Here is a 26064-nt window from a genome sequence, read left to right as displayed (position 1 = left end):
GAGCAAATAGTTAATGTAATGTGATAGTTAATGAGGTGGGAAAGAGTCATTCAAAATTTATTTGATAAATTTTGAGGGGGGGGGGGGGATCTTTAAAAATTTAAATATGCCGGCAGGGCTGGTTGCCCTTTAGAAATGGCATCAGCTGCCTCTAACGCCTGTGCAAGGGCAGCTGGCCTTTGCCGGTGATGGGCAGCTCACCCCCTCCACTTGATTGATGGGAGGGCTGCCCCGGCTATTGAAATGAGCCGCCGCACGGGAGATTGTGGCGGCTCTTTGGTATGCGGGCCGCCATTTTTTGAGCTCGCCATCAAGTTCGGCGACGGGCTCTTAAAATCCAGCCCTATGTGTTTAGCACAGAGAGCTTTGAGATGAGTACATGAAACAACAAACAATCGTAATCAATTTTTCTTTTTGATTTATCTTCAGTAGCAATAAGGTGCTTAAAGAGGATGACAGTGACAAGTCAAGAGACTAGGAATATATGGCAAGTTTGAGTGAATGTCAAGGTGCCAACATTTATTTCTTAAGGACTGCGGAACAGCACATTTAGAGGAAGTAAGGCTATTTATTTTGAACAGAGTTTGTAACTAGAGGGACAGGAGTATCAAATTAAACTAGCCTCAGGTCGTTCCATCCTACAAAAAGGTGGATATATATATATATGAGTTGTCGTGAAAGTAGTTCATGTTGTCCCATTTAGGAACAGGACTGAGTTGCAAAGGGAATTACAGAAAAACGTGGTGGAACGTTTTGTGGAACCTAGTGGCCTGGGAGCGGCTGAGACATGGATGGGATTTCAATTCACGGTTTGGAACCCCAATGTCGCAATGACTTGTGGATCCTGATGCAACATCAACACGGAAACGCACACGCATCACAATTTCTTTTATCAGCAAGAGCTTTATTGGCCCGGAGTCGCGTTTGCCGTACAATTAGAGGTGGAAGGAGGTGGTACTGAGGCAGCAGTGGGCCTGATTTAAAGGGCGGGCAGCAGCCATTGCTGAGGCTGCCATTCATCCAAGGAATGGTAGCATTACCTGAGCAGAGGGCAGTGGGCAGGCAGGGCTCCCATGCCAGGGTATCCCCTCGCCCACATTTTGCTGATGACTCACTGGAGGTCCTGCTGGAGGTCGTGACTGTGCATTCTGTTCCTTGCCAGTGGCATCAGAAGGCCAGCAAGACTCACCAAGAGAGCATGGCTGGAGGTGGCACATGAGGTCAGCAGCAGAGGAGTGGTGAGGAGGACCTGAGTGCGGTGCCAGAAACTCTCAATGATCTTCTTAGGTCTGGTAAGATGAGTGCTAGGAGAGACCCAGATGGTACACCTCCTGGTCAGCAGTCACCAGAGTGCAAAAGAGAGAGGCATCCTGATGACACATAGAGTTCTCCTCACCATTTGTGCTCAAATGCCTTGTTGACCCATATGCATAGATCAGAATCCAAGTGCTGCTTGTTAGCACTATTGATGATACCTTCCATCACTTTACTGATGATCGAGAGTAGACTGATGGGGTGGTAATTGGCTGGATTGGATTTGTCCTTTTTTTTATGTACAGGACATACCTGGGCAATTTTCCACATTGCTGGGTAGATGCCAGTGTTGTAGCTGTACTGGAACAGCTTGGCTAGGGGCACTGCTAGTTTTGGAGCATAGGTCTTAGTACTTTTTCTGGAATATTGTCAGGGCCCATAGCCTTTGCGGTACACAATGCCTTCAGTCATTTCTTGATATCATGTGGGGTGATCGAATTGGCTGAAGACTGATATCTGTGATGCTGGGGACTTCAGGAGGAGGCTGAGATGGATCACCTACTTGGCACTTCTGGCTGAAGATTGTTGCAAATGCTTCAGCCTTATCTTTTGCTCTGATGTCCTGGGCTCCCCATCATTGAGGATGGGGATATTTGTGGAGCCATGCCCTCCAGTTACTTGTTTAATTGTCCACCACCATATGCAGGATATTTCTTAACACTGAACACAACTGCTTGCCTGTGAATGAGGGCCATCTCTCAACCTTCCTCTTTCAATGCTGCCTCTTGCCTGTGTCCCACTGTTGCAGATCGCTCCCCACTATGGAGCCTCCTCTCCACTGTTGTGTTTTTGACAGTGCGTGGTTGGACCCACCCCTTAGAACCGAAATCCAAGTCTGGCCCTTAAATGAACATAAGAACATTAGAACCAGAAGCAGGAATAGGCAATTCAGCCCCTCGAGCCTGCGCCGCCATTCAATACGATCATGGCTGATCTCATCTCGGCCTGAACACTTTCCTGCCCGTTCTCCATAACCCTTCAACCCTTTACTAATTAAAAATCTGACTATCTCCTCAAGTTTACTCAATGTCTCGGCATCCACCGCACTCTGGGGTAGTGAATTCCACAGACTCACGACCCTTTGAGAGAAATAATTTCTCCTCATCTCTGTTTTAAATCTGCTACCCCTTATCCTAAAACTGTGACCTCTCATTCTAGATTGCTCCACAAGAGGAAACATCCTCTCTACGTCTACTTTGTCAATCCCCTTAATCATCTTATATACCTCAGTTAGATCTCCTCTCATTCTTCTAAACTCGAGAGAGTAAAGGCCCAAACTGCTCAATCTCTCTTCATAAGACAAACCCCTCATCTCTGGAATCAATTTAGTGAACCTCCTCTGAACTGCCTCCAATGCAACTATGTCCCTCCTCAAGTAAGGAGATCAAAACTTTATGCAATACTTCAGGTGCAGTCTCACTAATGCCTTATACAGTTGCAGCAACACTTCCCTACTTTTATACTCGATTCCTTTAGCAATAAATGCCAAAATTCCATTTGCCTTCCTCATTACCTGCTGTACCTGCACACTAGTTTTCTGCGATTCATGCACGAGGACACCCAGATCCGTCTGCACCGAAGCACTCTGAAGTTTCTCTCCATTTAGATAATTTGCCTTTCTATTCTTCCGACCAAAATGGATAGCCTCACACTTATCCACGTTAAACTCCATCTGCCAAATTTTGGCCCATTCACCTAACCTATCCATATCCATTTGTAAATTTCTTATTTCTTTATTGCAACTTACTATCCCGCCTATTTTAGTGTCATCTGTAAATTTGGCTATAGTACCTTCTATCCCTGTATCCAGGCCATTAATATAGATTGTGAATAGTTGGGGCCCGAGGACCGAACCCTGTGGCACCCCACTAGTTACATCTTGCCAACCAGAAAAAGATCCATTTATCTCGACTCTCTGTTTTCTGTTGGTTAGCCAATCCTCTATCCAAGCCAATAAATTGCCCCTAACCCCATGTGATCTTACCTTGTGCAGCACCTTATGAAATGCCTTCTGGAAGTTCAGATAAACTACATCTACAGGATCCCCATGATCCACTTTGCTTGTTACAGCTTCGAAGAACTCTAGCAAATTAGTCGAACATGATTTACCCTTCATAAAACCATGCTGACTCTGATGGATTGTGTTTTGACTTTCTAAATGTCCTGTTATTACTTCCTTAATAATGGATCCTAACAATTTCCCAACGACAGATGTTAAACTAACTGGCCTATAGTTTCGTATTTTCTGCCTCCCTCCCTTTTTGAATAAGGGCATTATATTAGCATTTTTCCAATCCACTGGAACCTTTCCCGCATCCAGGAATTTTGGAATATTATAACCAATGGATCCACTGGACTGGATTTTACCTTAGGCGGACAGGGATTCGCCATCGACGTGAAAGTCGGTGGCGAATCCGCTTCTGCCTAGCCCAGGGATCTGTCCTGTATTTTATGGGTCCTCGGGCTTTAATTCCCAAGGTGGGACTTCCACCCACTTGAGAGAGGAGGTCCTGCCTCAGTGAGCTGCCGGTCAATCAGCAGGCCGACAGCTCTTAGTCCCAGTAGCGCCACTGTGAGAGGTGGCCACTGCTGTGACTGCAGCCCAGCGACCAGATGGATCAATGAGTAAGGTAAGTAGGGGTTGTCTCACCAAGGGGATCGGTCCTTCCCTGGTGAGGCTGGAGTGGTAATTTGGGGGGTGGGGGGGGTGCGTCTTGGGTCCCGGGGTGGGCTGGGAGGTGGGGGTGGCCTTCAATCGGGCACCCTGTGCCTGACTGCCTTGGCCCCCCACCACCCCCCCCACTCCCTGGGGCACGGAAAGGCCGGTAGCTATCACTGGGCGGCCTTTCACACCCCCAGCACACCTGCTTGCCACGGGTAAAATACCCGTGGAGTTGGGCGAGGGCCCTTAAGTGGCCGTTAAGTGGCCACTTAAGGGCCTTGATAGGCCTCTTGTGGGCGGGCTGTTTCCCACCCCCTGACTGACGGCATAAACTTGGCTGGAGGCAGAAGCGGGGCGAGTAGGCCTCCCGGAGCCTCCCGCTCAATTTTACGCTGCCCCCATGCCACCATCCGACCCGCTGGGGCAGTGTAAAATTCAGCCCACTATCTCCACACCATTTCCTTTAAGACCCTAGGATGTAGGCTGTCAGGCCCTGGGGACTTGTCTGTCTTCAATCCCAATAGTTTGCTCAATACTTTTTTCCTAGTGGTGATGATTGTTCTAAGTTCCTCCCTTTCTATAACCTCCGCATTACCTGACTATTGGAATGGTACTAGTGTCCTCCACCGTGAAAACTGAGGCAAAATACTGATTTAGTGTCTCCGCCATTTCTGTGTTCCCCTCTATTAACTTCCCAGTCTCATCCTCCAAGGGACTAACATTCACTTTAGCTACTCTCTTCCCTTTCATATACTTATAGAATCTTTTGCTATCCGTTTTTATATTTTGCGGTAGTTTTCTTACATAATTTACCATTGCTCTTTTGATTACTTTTTTAGTAACCCCATTTGTTGATCTTTAAAAGTTTCCCAATCTTCCAGCCTGCCACTGGCCTTTGCAATATGGTATGCCTTAGTTTTTGTCTTTATGTTATCCTTAACTTCCTTGCTTAGCCATGGATGTTTTTTCCCCCTCTTACAATCTTTCTTCCTCTCTGTAATATATTTTAGTTGGGAGGAATTGAATATCTCCTTAAACATCTGCCACAGCTCATCAACTGTCCTACCTTTTAGTCTTCTTGCCCAGTCCACTAGGGCCAAAACTATCCTCATGCCTATGTAATTACCTTTGTTTAACTCCAGAACGTTAGTGTGGGACTCCAGTTTCTCGCCCTCAAACTGAATTTCAAATTCTAGCATGCTATGATCACTCTTCCCTAAAGGATCCTTAACTATGTGATCATTAATTAATCCCACCTCGTTACACAATACCAAATCTAGAATAGCCTGCTCCCTGGTTGGTTCCACAACATATTGCTCCAAAAAACAATCTCTACTTCATTCAATGAACTCTCCCTCGAGGCTACCCTTGCCAATTTGATTAATCTAGTCTATATGCATATTAAAATCACCCAGGATTATTGCCATACCTCTCTTACAAGCCCCCAGTATTTCCTGGTTTATACTGTAGTTCCACTGTGGAACTACTGTTTGGGGACCTATGGATTACTCCCACCAGGGACTTCTTTCCCTTGCTATTTCTTATTTCTACCCAGGCTGATTCTACGTCTTGATCTCCTGTGCCTATATCATTTCTCACTACAGCACTGATCTCTTCCTTTATCAACAAAGCTGCACTACCTCCTTTTCCTTCCTGCCTATCCTTCCGAAATAATGAGTACCCTTGGATATTCAATTCTCAAACCTGGTTTCCCTGCAACCACGTCTCAGTAATTGCCACTAAATCATATCCATTCATCTCTATTTGCGCTGTTAACTCATTTATTTTATTCCGAATGCTTTGTGCATTAAGATACAAAGCTGTGTTTTCTCTCTCTCTGTCTGGTCTCTGAGTTCTGGCGTGCTTTTTAAAGCTCTGCTCCTGCTGTGTTTTCTCTTTCACTCTTTCCAACAACCTCATTGATGTGCTTCATTGGCCAATTATGCAGGGCAGGTGGGGTAGGGGATGAGGGTTGCATCTAACAGCTCCTATTGGTGCCATTCAAAATCTGAGCATGCCAGTTTCGCACTGGGAAATCCTCGCCTAACCGAGGGGTGGGTTTAAACGACCAGCCATCCCCATTCCCGCCCTCACTGACGATTTGAAATCCCACCCCATGCAACTCGGTATCATCCCAGGAAAAACAAAACTGAAAGCAAACCAATTTCGAATTAATAACCCATGAGAAAATGTTTTTTCAACCAACTCAAGTTTGTCCTATTGGTATTCTGGTTACCCCAGTCTGTGTCTTAAATGCCCCTGAAGTCTGCATTTCTTATTTTTCTTGGCTGGTTACCTTTGGCATTTATTTATTTTGTTACCTGATCTGAATTTAAATCTATGAACTGAGACATTCTGCAGTTTTCCTCAATTTATCTTTATGGGGCTGAGGGTGTGCGAGGGGATGGTCTTGGGAGAAAAACTTTACAGAACCTTTCCACAGAAGCTGACCTGTTGGGCTTTTCATGTTCCATTTTCAGAAATGAAGACTATTGTGTGGATTTGTGTAACACCTCTTTCATTTCCTATCCATGAATGACATTTCGTAGTTTTAAAGTACTTAGTTGTCTATTTAAACCTCTGTCAACCAGAAAATCGGCCGACAAATTTTATTTAGATTTCTTTTGCTGCTGTCTACAGCTGCCCTTCCTTTAACTTCATAACTATTCTAGTGCTCGTTTTACTAATTATGTTAAAAAAACATCCATGCCTTCTCCACACCTTTGCCTACCCTCTCCAGCCTATACTTGCACTCACGACTTGTGTAAAAGAAGGCATTGGGTTAGTAAACTTGTTGCTGGAACTTGATGCTCAGAGGAGCTTAAGTTATTGGATTGACATTTAAGCTTTAATGTCATCACTTTTGATCAGTAGGGTGAGTAATGCAGGAGCTAAAAATTGGTCAGAGTGTGATGGATTGAAGTTGTGTCACCAGCAACAAGCATATACCTTTACAAAGGAAAAATCAATCTATTTCTAAGTGCTTCTGAAGTGAATTTAGTTCAAATTCATGGGCTGTCATATTTATCGGATGCTGAAAATAGATGCATTGGAATTGGAAGAAAGTAGTGTGGAAATATATCTAAGCAGTTTGTTTGCATATTTCAGCAACCCATCATCTTCTGAAATATATATTTTTTTCAAACTGGCTATTCAACTGATTGAACAGAGAAGTTTTCAATCAAAGGATATCTAGAATTTGGATTCACAGCAAAGAGCATTAGAAAAACTGTAGTTATATTCAGAAGCAGTGAGTTTCAACTTTAAAGACCCAGGACTGATTTACTTATAATTTACACAAATGTAAAAAAATTGGTTACTTCTCACATTGAAAATTTGCTGAATCTTTGGTGTTTCAGAATTCATTTGAAATTGCTCAAGAAATTCTATTTCAAGATGATGGGCTATAAATAAATAGAATAGCTCAGCAATGATTATGTATTCTGGGTAGTCTTTTGCACTCATAATGTAGCTCAATAATTCATCATAAAAACCATTGCTATGAAATTATGTGATGCAGTATTATTATACAAATATGTTCGTGGGATATTTCTTTGCTAATTTAGCAGAGGCGTTATGAATAAATGGATGACTGCCTTGCTAAAATAGCGGACAGTTGAATTTCATATAAATTGTTAAGCATTCGTACAATAGTATGCACAGCCTGATTTCCCAGGGTTATACTATTTAACCTAGTTAACTTCAAAATTGGCCTGTATAACTGAATGACATGCCAGGTAAGTAAAGAGTTAAACAGCATTTGTAAATCTGAATAACTACTTAGGTTTTGTGACCCTAATATCTCATTGCTTTGTAGCCAAGAAAAGAATGATTTGGCATTCTGTTTGGATTTGTGAATAGTATTTGTTCACCAACACTCAACCTTAACTCAGTTATCATTGTCACTTGATCCAAGTTCTTTCCAGCATTTAACAATGCCTTTGTGTAACACTTCTCTAGATTTCGAAACATTTTTGAATGGAGTTGAGGTCAAATATGTGACAAATGCATCGGCAATAATTAAGTCCTCCTCCTCTGCTCCCCCACATATCATGTATTAATAATAAGTATAGTCATGACATTAAGACCTGGCTTTACTGTAGTTCTGCAAAGTCTTTTTTATATATCTTGGCAAATGTAAAAAAAATGCCCTAATATACATTGTTACAATGTCACTAATCATACATTCAAACTGCTGGGCTCATAAGGGTTTGGTATATGACAGCAGGGCCTTCAGATAGCTCATGAGACTATTGTATTTTTTCTGTTTGTTGACGAGCATGTTATCTGTGTTGCAGTGCATTCATAAAATATTTACTGCATTGATAACATGCTTTTCCTTTTGAATAGCTGGTACTGTCTTTCAGAGGCTAGTACAGGGGGTTCCCAGGAGTGTGTCAGTATATGGAGTTGGTTCCCATACTGAAAAATGTGCCATCTGTGGAAACCATGCTATAACATCAGTGCATGGTTTCTACAACAAAGTGGCTGGGAGCTATTATATTTAGGAAGCAGTACAAATTACCACAGAAACCCAGTTTTGAGATCTATCATGCCATGATGTTTTGATTAAGTTCGTGACTTTGTATCATAAATAGAAGATCTGAAAAACCGGATAGCACCCTGTTAGCACAGCTATTCCCGTGGCTTGGGAGGTAAATGCATTATTTGAGTCAAATTTACTGTCTGACCAGCAAGGCCCCAGGTATGATCCCTGGTCTGTGTTGATGTTAGTTGATCTCAGCTGGGGCAACAGTGGGGGATGTTGGCCTCAGAGTTTTGGGCAAAGGAGTGGTATGTTCCTGATTGGAATTCAGTGACTCTTGTTGAGAAGATTTTGTATGGCTGTTGAGTGAGAACAGGATCAGGCTTGGCTGTGATATGGTGCCCCACTCCATTTTAACAGCCTATGGACACTCACAGTCTAGATTTACATATGGAGAGTGGCCATTTTTGCGAGGTGCTGAAGATGGGCAGTGCTTTAGCAGAAGTTTCAACCTTCAGCAAAGGAACGGGAGAAAATAAAAAAGAGTGATTGCATTTTCTTATGAAACAGACATTTTATATGTTTGATTTTCTTCATTCACATCCAGTTTTTACTATTTTACTTTGTTTAACTGTGCTTGGAGCTGGCTATAATTAACTTGCCTGCTGAAGTACAATCCAACTGTTTGCATAGCATTGGTGCATTACTAATATAGCTGCTCTGATGAGCATGGACTCCATTTACTAGAATTTATTATGATATCTCTTCTCCAATACATTGTTTTATTGTGACTGAAGCAGCGTATAGTTTGATCAGAGAAAGAAGTGGTGAACATTGTGTCCAGTTCTGGTTGCTAAAACACAAGAGAGATATTGAAGCACTTGAGGTAGGGCAGAGAAGAGGCACAAGGCTGATCCTGGGTGTTGGAGGTCTGCATTATGAGGAAAGCTTGGAGAAACTTGGGCATTTCAGCCTGAAAGTGAGGTGACTGAGAGGTGATCTTATAAAGGCATACAATAAGGGTATATAAAAGGTTAATCCAGAATATTAACTTTAAATTAAACTTAATGAGTAGAACAAAGGGACACAGGTTCAAATTGGAGATGAATACATTTCAGAAAGATATCAGTAAGTTTGTTCTCTTAAGTTAGTGATCAAAATGCCAGATAAAGTAGTGGAGTCAAAAATGCTGGAATCGAAGAGATAAATGGATGCTGCAGTGGGGTATCATTTGCCCTAGTATGGTCTCCATCTTTGATCTCTCAAGTCCAATACTTGAGTGTTCTGGTATAGAAGTTGTTTAGTCAACCATCGTCAAATATGGCTGGGCCATATCAGGCACCATCAGTCTTACACTCTTCTAATCACACCGCGCAACACCAGGATCATGCTGGAAAATGAAGGTAATTCACAACTTTCTTTCTCCACTGCCAACTGGTTCCTTAAACCCCTCTCTCCTGCTTCCACCACGCTCACCTGTACCAATAAGTGTGAAGAACCTATGGACCTCTTCGTCACTAAAATTGAAACTACATATTCAGCTTGTCTATTCCTTCATCCCCTTCCCCTCATGAAGTAAGTGAAACATCCCCTCATCCTAATTCTGACTTTTTGTCTTCCTCTAGTTTCTCTCCAGTCTTCCCTTTATGCCCTCCCCCAGCTCACCTTGTCCAAGAAACCCACCTCCTGCTTGCTTGACCCAATTCCCACAAAATTACTGGTCACCTAACTTCCCCTCCTGGCTCCCGTGCTAGCTGACAAAGTGAATGATTCCCTTTCCTTAGGTACTGCCCCTGTTATAAATTACACGATCATATAACTGACTAATCCTTTCTTGGGCACTCATTCAGGTTGAACCAGAGGGTGTGAAACCTTGTCCTGATTTGAGTTTCAAACCCCAATCCTAGCTATCATATAGACCCTATGTGGGCAGGAAACAGAATTTGGGACTGTTTCCGTGTCCTGAACCCACCCCCAGGGGGAAACAGTCACTCATTAGGATTTTCATGGAGGCACTCCCTTAATTAGTATGGAGACAGATTCCCTGTCCAATTGAGGGCAGCGGGCGAGCTTTTGAAGCTAGAGGGACAATTAAAGACCATCCAGCTTGAAAGGAGCAGCAGACTGTGGTGGCAGGTAAGCAACAGAGAGGGCGCATCAACGTGGAGGAACTGTCTCACCAACTTTTTAAAAACTTTAATTAAAAACTGGTTCTTGCAACCAGGCCACCACTATGGGGAGGGGTGGGTGGAGGTATCCGGGGTAGCACCTCTACAGGGCGGCATGTTGCTGCTGTCACCCATGGAGGCAGGAAGGGCCTCTGGGCTTGCTTGGATACTGGCCCTCTGGCCTGCCACTGGGTGCCCGCCTCCAGGGCCCTACCAGTGCAGGAAACTGGAACTCTTTATATTGGACTTTAAAGGCTCTTAACAAGTCTAATTGGCTACAGGGTGGGTAGCCCTGCCAGCCCCGATCCTGCCTCCGCTAAAATGGCCAATGCCAGGAACAGCGTCGAGAAACCAGCATGTCAGCTGGCGCAATATTTTTGGGTCCTCTCTGCCTCTGTTCTTGCCCCCAGTGGGAGCCAAAAGTTCAGTGCAATATTTCCACCTGCATAACTTTGGCCTCTGACCTTACTTCATCTTTCTATTGCTGCATCCCTTACTTGTGCCTTTTCTTACCTCTAAACTTGATTATTCTGACGTCTTCCTTGCTTATCTCCCATTCTCTACCCGACATAAACTACCTCATTCAAAATGCAATCACCTCTCCATCCTCTCTTTCCCTCAACATGTTAGGTTTACTCTCTCCTTGACTTTCAGATTCTTTCAGGGCCTTCTTGCACTTTATTTCTGCAACAGCCTTCAGCTGTACATCCTGCCCTGCACCTTCAGTCATTTGACTCTATTGTTTAATGTGTTGAATCCCACTTTCTGAAACTCCCTCTCTGCCTCCATTTCTCTTTTAAAACTTCTCAAGACCTATCTTTTCCTCACCTTTCATACCATCTCTCTCCTTGGTCCATTTGCTCTGTCTATTGCAATTTCTAAAGTGCTTGGGTTTTTTATGTTAAAGGAACTTCATAAATACAACAGTGGGCTGCTTGTGGCACAGAATTTCTTAGTTGTTGAACTGGTAGAGTGGACTAAGTGGGCTTGGTACTGATAACTTAATCGACAAAAACAATGGTGAATGCTACTTAATAATTAAAGGTCAATATGATTGAATGATTCAATCTTATTAAACCAAAATTCCAAATATCCGTGGCAGTTTTGAGTCAGAGTTTGAGAGAAGGCAATCTCTTATAGCTTGTGACCTAATTCTTGTCTGAAGATTTTTTCTAGGTTTTCTGTTAGAGTCCTTGTTTAAAAAAAGGAATAAATTGAAAGCTAGTGAAGTTCATTATCTCCCCTGAAAAGCTGCATACAAATCTCAAGCAACACACTCTTTTCTTATTAGGGTCTGGAAAGTTAAGAATCCATTCACTACAGTGGAAAACTGTCAAAAATAAAACATCAATTGTATCCCGTAGTCTGTAGTGAAGGAGAACTGTGAAGGATTTGAGACTACAGAGGAACCAGTGTATTCACATTTTATGCCTCAAGGTTTTGTGGCTATATCCTTAAAATTAGCATTTCTATGATGTAGTACTAGTGCCTGTTAGATATTGTTATGATTGTTTGATTATTATTGCCCTACATGTTGACGATTGCACCTGGGAGTCACAAGCTGGTGAAAGAGGGAAATGGCGACACATCCTGTGCACTAGTGTGCACTACCACGATGGCCAGTTGCTACAGCAGCTTGGCAAGAGGCACCAATGTCAAAAACACCAACTCAGTGTCATTTGACAGCTTCACATGCAGCACTTGTGGCAGAACCTGCCTCTCAAGGATTGGCCTTCACAGTCATCAGTAAAGGTGCACCAAGATAAGACACCCCACCTAAATGGATTGTTTGCTGCATTTCCATCATCTTTCGTAGATGGAAGGGTGCCAACCATGATTGTTACGTACATAGTAAATAATAGTGTATTCTAACCTGCACCTTGTTGCTTACCAATCACTTCTGTGCTCACTGATCTGTATTAGCATGCAGTCCACCAATGCCTTGATTTAAAAAGTCTCATCCTAATTTTCACATTCCTCTTTGGTCTCTCTCCTCCCTATCTCTGTAACCTCCTCCAGTGCTGCAAGAACTCTGCATTTACCTAACTCTGGCCTCTTGTGGACCTTCCGCTCCTTTCTCCCCACCATTGACAGTGGTGCGCCTTCAGCGTTATAGGCCTGAAGGCATGGAATTCCCTTCTTAAACTTCTCCACTTCTCCAGCTCCTTCTTTAAGATACTCCTGAATCTTTTAGTTACCCATCCTAATATCTCTTTAATAATAAAAACAGAAAGTGCTGGAAACACTCAGTAGGTCTGGCAGCATCTGTGGAGAGAGAAGCAGAACTAATGGGAGGAATTTTATGCTCTACCCCACATTGGGTTTGGAGGTGGGGAGAGCATATAATCAGGCCGGCGGAGAGGGGGACCTCACCACCTGCCCACCTCCACCCAAATTAAGTCCAGGCCGGGAGGCCTGTGAACGGTCTTCCCGCCTCCACCCCACCACCAATTGAGGCCCTTGTGTGGGCAATTAATGCCCAATTAAAGGCCTCATGCTGCGCTGTTTCATGAGCGGAATGACGGGCGAGCCAGTCGTCGCACACAGAGCATACAAAGCAAACCTGTGTGGGTTACTTGCGGGCTCCGGGGTGAGTGTGGTCTCTTGCTTAAAGGCACTTAGTGCCTGAACGCATGACCCGGCATTGGGATTGGGTGGGTGGGGTGCTCACTGAGAGCCACCTCCTGCCCTTGCTGTCGACCCCCCCATACCCTCCTCCCCTGCGATCACCACCCCATGAATTCCCTCCCGCCCTGACTTAACTGTGGCTTGGGTCCAGGGCATCGGGTGAGTGCTACACGGGCAGCAGCCTCCGCCTCCACAGTGGTGCTGCTCAGTTAAAGAGCTGCTGGCTCTGTTTGGCAGCTCTCAGCAGGTGATCCTGGAAAGACCTGCTGCTGTCCACTTAAGTGCCTAATTGGCACTTGATCTGGCAGGCCTTCCCCACAGGAGGCAATGCGGGGCTCTTGCCGTTGCTTTTGCCGGTGGTCGAGACTGCCATGGCTGGAATAAAATCCCAGCCAATGTTTCAGGTCTGTGACCTTTCATCAGAACCGGACAAAGTTAGCGATGTAGTCGGCTTTGAGTGAGTGAAAGGGGGGAAGATGGGAAGAAGAACAAAAGGGAAGGTCTGTGATAGGGTGGAAGCCAGGAGAGATTCAATGACAAAAGGTTTCATGGTGCAAGGTCAAATGGAGTAGTAATGGGACAAGTAAACATAAGTACTCTGTATTTATCTAACTTTAGTCTCATATGCACCTTCCAATCCCTTTGCCCCACTATTGACGGCATTGCCTTCAGCTGTACAGACTGTAAGGCATGGGATTCCCTTCTTAAACTTCTCCATTTCTCTCTAATATCTCTTTCTTTGGTCATTTTTTGTCTAACGCTTCTATGAAGGGCATTGGGATATTTCCCTGCATTACATAAATGCAACTTCTTGCCTATTTCTCTTTCCTGCCTGATTGCACGGAGCATGATTCCATCAGGACAACACTTGCTTTGGACTGGTAATAGTTTCCATTATGCTGCTGCCATGGATCTTCTTTTAAGCATTATAATGACTTGTGACTGAAAAGATTATGCCATAGAATGTAGACAATGGCTCTATGTTGTCCTGACGGACATCAGTGAACTGGAAGAACGTTTGGTAAGATAACATCCTCAGTGAACATGCATAATTATGTGCACATGCATAATGAGTTTGCTGTACATATTTAATCAGTATCCTGTGGGAGCTCCTTTATTCACACAGGCGGCTGGCTATTTTTAGAAACGATTGGAAAGGATCACAATTTGTATGATACTCCACCTGTTTTGTTGTCATGCTGACTGAGAAGATGACTGATAATATAACACTTCAAGTTGTTCAAAATGATTATCAACAATGGTGACAATGTTAAACATAATTGGGTAGTTTGCAAACCCGCTTGAATTTTTCATGTGCCTGACTTTTCAAGAATTCAATCCGTGTGATATTTCTCCACAAACTTCTTCCTATAGACGATCACTCTCCATGTTGAATAATCCTGATGTTGGAAACTTCCAACAGCAACAACAACCTACATTCATATAGAGCCTTTAATGCAGTAAAAATTCCAAGGCACAGGTGGGAAGTTTATTGAGAGGGGTATTGATATTCCTTTGGAGTGTTTTTGGTTGGAACAATGTCTAGAATATTCAATCCAAAAGCTTTGCCCAGTGCTGCTAATATGTATCTATTCTAATACGAACTGCATTTAAAAAAACTGCATTGAAATTTTAATTTAGCCATTAATTAAATTATATGAAATCAGCAATTTTAATGAGAGCTCTGATTGGTGTAATTATGCTGCTATTCCATTGGGTATTACTCATTTTATCTAGAAATGTACCTTTTAAGTCACTATTAGATGATCGTGGCTTGGCCATGTGAGCCGCATGGAAGATGGCAGGATCCCCAAAGACACATTGTACAGCGAGCTCGCCACTGGTATCAGACCCACCGGCCGTCCACGTCTCCGCTTTAAAGACGTCTGCAAACGCGACATGCAATCCTGTGACATTGATCACAAGTCAGTTGCCAGCGTTCGCCAGAGCTGGCGGGCAGCCATAAAGACAGGGCGAGTCGAAGAGACTTAGTAGTTGGCAGGAAAAAAGACAGAGGCGCAAGGGGAGAGCCAACTGTGCAACAGCCCCGACAAACAAATTTCTCTGCAGCACCTGTGGAAGAGCCTGTCACTCTAGAATTGGCCTTTATAACCACTCCAGGCGCTGCTTCACAAACCACTGACCACCTCCAGGCGCGTATCCATTGTCTCTCGAGATAAGGAGGCCCAAAAGAAGATGATCGTACAAAGAACAGTACAGCACAGGAACAGGCCATTCGGCCCTCCAAGCCTGCGCCGATCTTGATGCCTGCCTAAACTAAAACCTTCTGCACTTCCGGGGTCCGTATCCCTCTATTCCCATCCTATTCATGTATTTGTCAAGATGCCGCTTAAACGTTGCTATGGTACCCGCTTCCACCACCTCCCCCGGCAACAAGTTCCAGGCACTCACCACCCTCTGTGTAAAGAACTTGCCTCGCACATCCCCTCTAAACTTTGCCCCTCTCACCTTAAACCTATGTCCCCTAGAAACTGACTCTTCCACCCTGGGAAAAACGCTTCTGACTATCCACCCTGTCCATGCCGTTTATAACTTTGTAAACCTCTATCATGTCGCCCCTCCACCTCCGTCGTTCCAGTGAAAACAATCCGAGTTTATCCAACCTCTTCTCATAGCTAATGCCCTCCAGACCAGGCAACATCCTGGTAAACCTCTTCTGTACCCTCTCCAAAGCCTCCACGTCCTTCTGGTAGTGTGGCGACCAGAATTGCACACAATATTCTAAGTGTGGCCTAACTAAAGTTCTGTACAGCTGCAGCATGACTTGCCAATTTTTATACTCTATGCCCCGACCGCTAAAGCAAGCATGTCGTATTCCTTCTTGACTACCTTATCCAGCTGCGTTGCCACCTTCAGTGACCTGTGGACCTGTACGCCCAGATCTCTCTGCCTGTCAATACTCCTAAGGGTTCTGCCATTTACTATATACTTCCCACCTGCATTAGACCTTCCAAAATGCATTACCTCACATTTGTCCGCATTAAACTCCATTTGCCATTTCTTCGCCCAAGTCTCCAATCGATCTATATCCTGCTGTATCCTCTGACAATCCTCATCACTGTCCGCAACTCCACCAACCTTTGTGTCATCCGCAAACTTACTAATCACTGTAGTAGAGGTTCAGGTAGCCACCAACTTCTTGATTGTGTATGGTTCTTGCAAGTGACCTGTTTATTCGTATGTCTCAGTGATTCTTTACCTAAATGCACTTGGCTTCAGTATACTAAGAAACCTGAGCTTATGAACTCAATTAACTTCTCAGCTAGATCGTATCCAGCAGAAACAGATCTGATTTTATATTTAAAGAATAACTGTTTGTTTTGCAGATTGGTGGATGACAGATGTGTGGTGGAGCCAGGAGCTGGAGATCTGGAAAATCCTCCCAAAAAGTTTAGAGGTAAATTTGGTTCATCACATAAGGCTGCATAAAAGATAAAGGTGATGGATAATATGATTGATAAGGAGGAACATACAATTTTTTTTTTGTTAATTCAAACATAAGGAACAAATGGTTATACCTTTTTAAAGTAATCCTTGATTTGAATTATAATTATGAACTGTTTTAACACTGAAAATTTATGTTCAATGTTATTGTCAAATTTGTTATTTAGCTTTTTTTAATTGGGTGATTCTAGACATAATGTCTTGACTAAATGTTGTAAATCTGTTGTCAAAATGGTAGGACATGTTCCATACACATAGATATACTCTTTTTTTAAACGGAGTGCGTCCTGACAATGCAGAGCACGCGCAGAGTGATCACCGATGTCATCCGTGCGTCTGAACATTTGCCAGCTCACCAGTATGAATCTGCACATGCACGCACCAACGTCACCATGCAATGACCCCAGAGGTTATGACATCCCAGCGTTGCCTCACCCCTTAATAGCTGCAATTGCTGCCTCTGTTGCCCCCAAACAGTACCCTGCTTCGGCCGTTCACTTCCCCCGTCCCTGCCTTGGTCACTCGCTCGCTCCTGGCCTCGCTGCTTACCTCCCCCCCCGCATCGACTCCTCATTCCCAGCCTTACGACTTCTCCCACCTTGGCTGCTCACTCCTAGCCTCACCAATTTCCCCCCTCCCCTCAGCCACACACGCCAAGCCTCACCATTATTCACTCCCCCTCGGCCGCTCGCTCCTGGCCTCACTGCTTACTCACTCCCCCTCGGCCACTCGCTCCCGGCCTCGCTGCTTACCCCCCCCCTCAGCTGCTCGCTCCCGGCTTCGCTGCTTACCCCCCTCTCAGCTGCTCACTCCCGGCCTTGCTGTTTCCTTCCCTTGGCACCTCTGTCCCGCCTTCAGCCGATTGCTCCCCGCCTCACCGCTTCAGCTGCTCCCACACTGCTTCCCCCCTCGGCCAATTGCTCCCTACCGCGTAACTCAAAGAAGTGTTGGGGAACGAGCCACTAAGTGTGGAGCGAGCGGCCAAGACGGTGGGAAGCGGGGAGCGAGCGGCCAAAGGGGGGACGCGGTGAGGCAGGAAGCAAATGGCTGAAGGGCAGCACCGGGGAGCGAGCGGTGAGCAGACAGGTGCAGGAGGGAGCGGTGAAGAGAAGCGGAGATGGTGGGAGGGAGCGGGATACTGTTGGGGTTGGGATGGAGGCGGCGATTGCAGCCATTGCGGGGGTTTGGGTTTAATTTGTTTTCTGTGACAAATTGAGCAGTACAATTTTTATTACTGCCAGCTGCCTGAGATGTCACAGACTGTGGCATTTCAATCGATGAGCCTGCATTTGCACAAGTGCCAGTACTGCGCCGCCTAGTGGTTGCGTTGTCAGCAACCGCAGCCTTTTTTAAAAATTCATGGGATGTGAGTGTTGCTGGCAAGAGTAGCATTTGTTGCCCATCCCTAATGCCCTTGAGAAGGTGGTGGTGAGCCGCCGCCTTGAACTGCTGCAGTCCATGTGATATAGGTACCCCACGGTGCTGTTGGGAATGGGGTTCCAGGATTTTGACCCAGCGGCAGTGAAGGAATGGCGATATAGTTCCAAGTCTGGATGGTTTATGGTTTGGAGGGGAACTTGCAGGCGGTGGTGTTCACATGCATCTGCTGAGCCTGTACTTCTAGGTGGCAGAGGGTGTGGGTTTGACAGATGCTGTCGAAGGAGGCTTGGGGAGTTGATGCAGTGCATCTTGTAGATGGTACACATTGCTGATATTGTGCGCCAGTGTTGGATGGAGCGAATGTTTAACATGTTTGATGGCGTGCGATCAAGCAGGTGGCTTTGTCCTGGATAGAGTTGAGCTTCTCGAGTGTTGTTGGAGCTGCAGTCATCACACTCCTGACTTGTGCCTTGCAAATGGTGGACAGGCTTTGAGGAGCTAGGAGATGAGTTACTTGCCACAGAATTCCCAGCCTCTGATCTGTTTTTGTAAAAATGGTATTTATGTGGCTGATCCAGTTAAGTTTCTGGTCAATGGTAACCCCTAGGATATTGACAGTTGGGGGGGATTCAGCAATGGTAATGCCGTTGAAAATGAAGAGGAGATGGTTAGATCCTCTCTTGTTGGAGATACGTACATACGAACATACGAATTAGGAGCAGGAGTAGGCCACTCGACCCCTCGAGCCTGCTCCCCCATTCGATAAGTTCATGGCTGAACTGATTACTCCACATTTCCACCTACGCCCGATAACCTTCCACCCCCTTGCTTATCAAGAATTTATCTACCTCAGCCTTAAAAATATTCAAAGACTCTGCTTCCACTGCCTTTTGAGGAAGAGAATTCCAAAGACTCATGACCCTCTGAGAGATAAAAATTCTCCTCATCTCTGTCTTAAATGGGCAACCTCTTATTTTTAAACAGTGACCCCTAGTTTGAGATTCTCCCACAAAGGGAAATGTCCTTTCCACATCCACCCTGTCAAGATGGTCATTGCCTGGCAATTGTGTGGCACAAGTGATACTTGCCACTTATCAGCCCAAGCATCATCAGCGAACATGCCCACTTCTAATCTTGTGATTGAGGGAAGGCCATTGATGAAGCAGCTGAAGATGGTTGGGCCTAGGACACCATCCTGAGGAACTCCTGCAGCGATGTCTTAGGCTGAGATGATTGGCCTCCAACAACCACAAACATTTTCCTTTGTGCTAGGAATGATTCCAATCACTGGAGAGTTTTCCCTTGATTCCCATTGACTTCAGTTTTATGCAGGCTCCTTGATGCCACATTTGGTCAAGTGTTGCCTCAATGTCAAGGGCAGTAACTTTCACCTCATCTCTTGAATTCAGCTCTTTTGTCCATGTTTGGACCAAGGCTGTAATGAGGTCTGGAGTCGAATGACTCTGGCAGAACCCAAGCTGAGTATTGGTGATCAGGTTATTGCTGAGTAAATGCCGCTTGATAGTCCTATCAACGACAGCTTCCATCACTTTGCTAATGATTGACAGTAGACTGATGAGGCAATAATTGGCTGGATTGGATTTGTCATGCTTTTTATGGACAGGAGATACTTGGGCAATTTTCCCCATTTTGGGGAGATGCCAGTGTTGTAGCTCTATTGGAACAGCTTGGCGAGGGGTGCAGCCAGCTCTAGGGCAAAAGCCTTCAGTACTATGGCCGGGATGTTTTCAGGGCTCATAGCCTTTGCTGTATCCAGTATATTCAGCCATTTCTTAATATTGCGTGGAGTGATCTGAATTGGCTGAAGACTGGTATCTGTGATGTTGGGGACCTCAGGAGGAGTCGGATATGGATCATCCACATGGTTGAAGATGATTTGAAAATGCTTCAGCCTTATCTTTTGTACTGATGTGCTGGACCCCCCCATCATTGAGGATTGGGATGTTTTTGGAGCTTCCTCCTTCTGTTAGTTGTTTAATTGTCCACCACCATTCAGAACTGGATGTGGCAGGACTGTAGAGCTTTGATCCGATCCGTTGGTTGTAGGATTGCTTTGCTCAGTCTATCGCATGCTGCTTCCGCTGTTTGGCATGCATGGAGTCGAATGAGCCGAATGGCCGCCTTCTGTGCTGTAAATGAGACTATGACTTTAGCTCTGTGTTGTAACTTCACCAGCTTGGCACCTCATTTTTAGGTATGCCTGGTGCTGTTCCTGGCATGCTTTCTGACCTTGATGATAATAGTAGAGTGTGGGATATGCCAGGCCATAAGGTTACAAATTGTGGTTGAATACAATTCTGCTGTTGCTGATGGCTCACAGACTTCATAGATGCCCAGTTTTGATCTGCTAGATCTGTTCTGAATCAATCCCATTGAGCATGGTTGTCGTGCCATAATGATGGAGGGTGTCCTCAGTGTGAAGATGGGACCTTCACAAGGACTGTCTGGTGATCACTCCTACCAATACCTTCAATAGACAAATGCACTTATGACTGGTAGACTGGTGAGGGCAAGGTCAAGTAGGTGTTTCCCTCTTGTTGGTTCAGTCACCACCTGCTGAAATTTAAGTCTGGCAGTTATGTCCTTTAGGACTCAGCCATCTCGGTCAGTAGTGGTGCTTCCGAGCCATTCATGGTGATGGATATTGAAGTTCCCACCCAGAGTACGTTCTGTGCCCTTGCTACCCTCAGTGCAATTTCTAATCTTCAGTCTTAAGTATCAGAAGGGATATCAAATCGATCTTTACCCTTTCTTCAGATAGACTCACATGGATTTCTGCCAAATATGTCTAAGGCTTTAGGTGCCTAAAATTTAGCCTATGTTTGCGCCATCTGGCTCTACCCAGTTCCATATTAATCATTCATAAACCAAGCTAATTTCACTATTCAGAGAATAAAAGCAAAATACTACAGCTTCTGCAGTGCTGAAATAAAAACAAAAAGTGCTGGAAATACTCAGCAGGTCTGGCAGCATCTGTGGAGGGAGAAGCAGAGTTAACATTTCATGTCTGTGACCTTTCAAAAGAACTAGCGAAGGTTAGAAAAGAATTAGGTTTTAAGCAAGAAAGAATTGATTCACTCCTAATTACTGGGATGAAGTCAGGTGCATTTTCTTAACCCTTTTATGAAAGGATAATAAAGGCTCTTAGCTTCCAGGAGCGGAGCGGACCTGTGGGGAGAACGCCGAGAGCGGAGCCTATAAATCGAACCCGAGGATCGAGGCCCAGTCTCTTACCTTCCGGGAGCAGAGCGGAGAGCAGTCGGACCTCTTCCAGCGTGCCAGAATTTTGAAAAAAAAAAGCCAACAGTGATGTTACAGGAGAGCTGCAAGGTGATTGGTTAGTGAGTCACTGCTGTTAAGGAATAGCTCTAAATAGCTGGGTAAGTATCTCAGGTAAGAAAAGTTTAAAGTTTATTTCAAATATAGTAAGTAGTGTTTTTTTTATCGGGAGTTCTGTATTAACGAGGACCAGGGAAGAAGGGCCCTAGAGTAACTGATATTATTGGACTTTAAGATCTTCCAGAAGGTTTAATTTAATTTAAAGGGTTAAGTCATGGCAGGAGAGCTCAAAGCCATGGTGTGCTCCTCGTGCTCCATGTCGGCAGCCAGGAACATTTCCAGTGCCCGGGACCAGCATGTGTGCAGGAACTGTGTCCAGCTGCAGCTCCTGGAAGCCCGGGTTTCAGAGCTGGAGTGGCAGCTGGGGACACTGTGGAGCATCCACGAGGCGGAGAGTATCATGGATAGCACATATAGAGAGGTGGTCACACCACAGGCTCAGACCCCACAGGCAGGAGGGGAATGGGTGACCACCAGGCAGAGCAAGAGGACTAGGCAGGCAGTTCAGGAATCTCCTGTGGCTATTCCCCTGCAAAACAGATATACTGCTTTGGATACTGTTGGGGGGAATGGCCTCTCAAGGGAAAGCAGCAACAGCCCAATTCGTTGCACCACGGTTGGCTCTGCTGCACGGGGGCGGAGTAAAAAGTGTGGGAATGCAATAGTTATAGGGGATTCAATTGTAAGGGGAATAGATAGGCCGCAAAAGAGACTCCAGGATGGTATGTTGCCTTTCTGGTGCTAGGGTCAAGGATGCCTCAGAGCGGTTACAGGACATTCTGAAGGGGGAGGGTGAACAGCCAGTGGTCGTGGTACACATTGGTACAAACGACATAGGTAAAAAAAAATGGATGAGGTCCTAAAAGCAGAATATAGGGAGCTAGGAAGTAAGTTGAAAAGTAGGACCTCAAAGGTAGTGATCTCAGGATTACTACCAGTGCCATGTGCTAGTCAGAGTAGAAATAGCAGGATATATCGGATGAATAGGTGGCTGAATAAATGGTGTGAGGGGGAGGGTTTTAGATTCCTGGGCCATTGGGACCGGTTCGGGGGAAGGTGGGACCAGTACAAACTGGACGGGTTACACCTGGGCAGGGCCGGGACTGATGTCCTAGGGGGAGTATTTGCTAGAGTGGTTGGGGAGGGTTTAAACTAAAATGGCAGGGGGATGGGAACCTTTGCAAGGAATCAGAGGAGGGGGATCAAAGACAAGAACAAAAGACAGTAAGGGGAATAAGAAAAGTGATAGGCAGAGAATTCAAGGCCCAGAATCAAACAAGGCTACAGTGAAAAATAGTGGGAAGAGGACAAGTAATGTTCAAAAGACAAGCCTTAAGGCTTTGTGCCTTAACGCGCGGAGCATTCGCAATAAAGTGGATGAATTAATCACGCAAATAGATGTAAACAGGTATGATATAGTCGGGATTACGGAGACATGGTTGCAAAGTGACGAGGGATGGGAAATGAACATCCAGGGATTTTCAGTATTTAGGAAGGACAGACAAAAAGCAAAAGGCGGTGGAGTTGCATTGCTGGTTAAAGAGGAAATTAACGCAATAGTGAGGAAAGATATTAGCTCTGACGATGTGGAATCTGTATGGGTAGAGCTGAGAAACACTAAGGGGCAAAAAACGTTAGTGGGGGTTGTATATAGATCCCCCAACTGTAGTGGTGATGTTAGGAATGGCATTAAACAGGAAATTAGAGATGCATGCGATAAAGGAACATCTGTAATTATGGGTGAGTTTAATCTGCATATAGATTGGGCAAATCAAATTAGTCACAATACTGCAGAGGAGGAATTCTTGGAGTGTATACGGGATGGTTTTCTGGACCAATATGTTGAGGAAGCAACTAGAGAACAGGCCATCCTAGATAGGGTATTGTGTAATGAGAGAGGAATAATTGACAGTCTAGTGGTGTGAGACCCCTTGGGGACGAGCGACCGTAATATGATAGAATTCTCCATCAAGATGGAGAGTGACGTAGTTGATTCTGAGACAAGGCTCCTGAATCTTAGTAAAGGAAACTACGAAGGTATGAGGCGCGAGTTGGCCATGACGGATTGGGAAACATTACTTAAAGTGATGACGGTGGATAGGCAATGGCAAACATTTAAAGAGCTTATGGATGAACCGCAACAATTGTTTATCCCTCTCTGGCACAAAAGTAAAATGGGAAAGGTAGCCAAACCATGGCTTACAAGGGAAATTTGAGATAGCGTTAGATCCAAGAAAGAGGCATATAAATTTGCCAGGAAAAACAACAGACCTGAGGATTGGGAGCCGTTTAGAATTCAGCAAAGGAGGACCAAGAGATTGATGAAGAAGGGGAAAATAGAGTACGAGAGCAAGCTTGCGGGGAACATAAAAACTGACTGTAAAAGTTTCTATAGGTATGTGAAGAGAAAAAGATTGGTGAAGACAAATGTAGGTCCCTTACAGTCAGAAACAGGGGAATTTATTATGGGAAATAAAGAAATGGCTGACCAACCAAATGCATACTTTGGTTTGGCCTTCACAAAGGAGGACACAAATATCATACCAGAAATGTTGGGGAACACAGGACTTAGTGAGAGAGAGGAACTGAAAGAAATCAGTATTAGTGGAGAAATGGTGTTGGGGAAATTAATGGGATTGAAGGCCGATAAATCCCCAGGGCCTGATGGTATGCATCCCAGAGTACTTAAGGAAGTGGCCCGATAAATAGTGGATGCATTGGTGGTCATCTTCCAAGATTCTATAAACTCTGGAAAAGTTCCTACGGATTGGATGGTAGCTAATGTAACCCCACTATTTAAAAAGGGAGGTAGAGAGAAAGTAGGGAATTATAGACCAGTCAGCCTGATGTTGGTAGTGGGGAAAATTTTAGAGTTCATTATCAAAGATTTTATAGCAGAGCACTTGGAGAACAGTGGGAGAATCGGGCAGCGTCAGCATGGATTTACGAAAGGGAAATCATGCTTGACAAATCTACTAGAATTCTTTGAAGATGTAACTAGTAGAGTTGATGAGGAGGAGCCAGTGGATGTGGTTTATTTGGACTTTCAGAAGGCTTTCGACAAAGTCCCACATAAGAGATTAGCATGTAAAATTAAAACGCATGTGATCGGGGGTAGTGTATTGCGATGGATAGAAAATTGGTTGGTGGCCAGGAAACAAAGTCTAGGGATAAATGGGTCTTTTTCAGAATGGCAGGCAGTGACTAGTGGGTTACCACAGGGATCGGTGCTCGGACCCCAGCTATTCACAATATACATTAATGATTTAGATGAGGGAACTAAATGTAATATCTCCAAATTTGCAGATGACACAAAACTGGTTGGGAGGGTGAGTTGTGAGGAGGATGCAGAGAGGCTTCAGGGTGATTTGGACAAGTTGAGTGAGTGGGCTAATGCATGGCAGATGCAGTATAATGTGGATAAATGTGAGGTTATCCACTTTGGTAGCAAAAACAGGAAGGCAGATTATTATCTGAACGGCTATAAACTGAGAGAGGGGAATATGCAGCGAGACCTGGGTGTTCTCGTACATCAGTCGCTGAAGGTAAGAATGCAGGTGCAACAGGCAGTAAAAAAGGCAAATGGTATGTTGACCTTCATAGTGAGAGGATTCGAGTACAGAAGCAGGGATGTCTTGCTGCAATTATACAGGGCCTTGGTGAGGCCACACCTGGAATAATGTGTGCAGTTTTGGTCTCCTTATCTGAGGAAGGATGTTCTTGCTATAGAGGGCGTGCAGCGAAGGTTTACCAGACTGATTCCTGCAATGGCGGGACTGATGTATGAAGAGAGATTGAGTTGGTTAAGATTATATTCGCTGGAGTTCAGAAGAGTGAGGGAGGATCTCATAGAAAATTCTGTAAAATTCTGACAGGACTTGACAGGGTAGATGCAGGAAGGATGTTCCCGATGGTGGGGCAGTCCAGAACCAGGGGTCATAGTCTAAGTATATGGAGTAGACCTTTCAGGACTGAGATGAGGAGAAATTTCTTCACCCAGAGAGTGGTGAGCCTGTGGAATTCGCTACCATAGAAAGCAGTTCAGGCCAAAACATTGTATGTTTTCAAGAAGGAATTAGATATAGCTCTTGGGTCTAAAGGGATCAAAGGGTATGGGGCGAAAGCCGGAACAGGTTACTGAGTTGGATGATCAGCCATGATCATAATGAATGGCGGAGCAGGCTCGAAGGGCCGAATGGCCTACTCCTATTTTCTATGTTTCTATGTATTTAGGTAGATATTATTAGTGGTAGAATTTAAATTGTTACAGGATCAAATGTAGTTTAAATGTACTGTGTTATATTGTCATTGGCTAATTGTGTTGTACTTTACAAAATTTATGCTCAGTGTTCAAGATCACTGTATGATTTAACAAGGTTAGATTTACAGTTTGCATTCAATGCTGCTGACCAAATCAATGGCTTTGAAAATACAGCTTACACCATGGTAAACTGCAACATCATTCAAACGTATCCACCGAATAAATTGACCTGGTATTTCTCTATGGGGAATAGTCGTTGCGGTCATTGTCTCTCTTCGGCTGTCTTTTTCTTGTTTTTGTTAAACTAACCTTGCACTTAAATAATTTCTCTGCTGTTATA

General features: G+C 44.7%; 1 protein-coding gene across 3 annotated transcripts in view; it reads left to right on the top strand.

Moving 5' to 3' along the window:
* itpr3 (inositol 1,4,5-trisphosphate receptor, type 3) overlaps positions 1-26064 on the top strand; it is a 311298-nt gene that overhangs the window by 14829 nt on the left and 270405 nt on the right. For all 3 annotated transcript variants that reach the window (XM_068057164.1, XM_068057163.1, XM_068057162.1), the window contains exon 2: positions 16606-16676. Coding sequence is in view for 2 of the 3 variants with exons in the window: in XM_068057163.1 (XP_067913264.1) it covers positions 16606-16676 (71 nt within the window). In the remaining variant the exon portion in view is untranslated. The remainder of the gene's footprint in view (positions 1-16605; positions 16677-26064) is intronic.

This window comes from Heterodontus francisci, chromosome 25 (assembly GCF_036365525.1).
Source record: "Heterodontus francisci isolate sHetFra1 chromosome 25, sHetFra1.hap1, whole genome shotgun sequence".
In the NCBI taxonomy this organism is placed as follows: domain Eukaryota; kingdom Metazoa; phylum Chordata; class Chondrichthyes; order Heterodontiformes; family Heterodontidae; genus Heterodontus; species Heterodontus francisci.
Note: the sequence above shows the minus strand (reverse complement) of the source record. Positions and strands in the feature narration are given on the sequence as shown.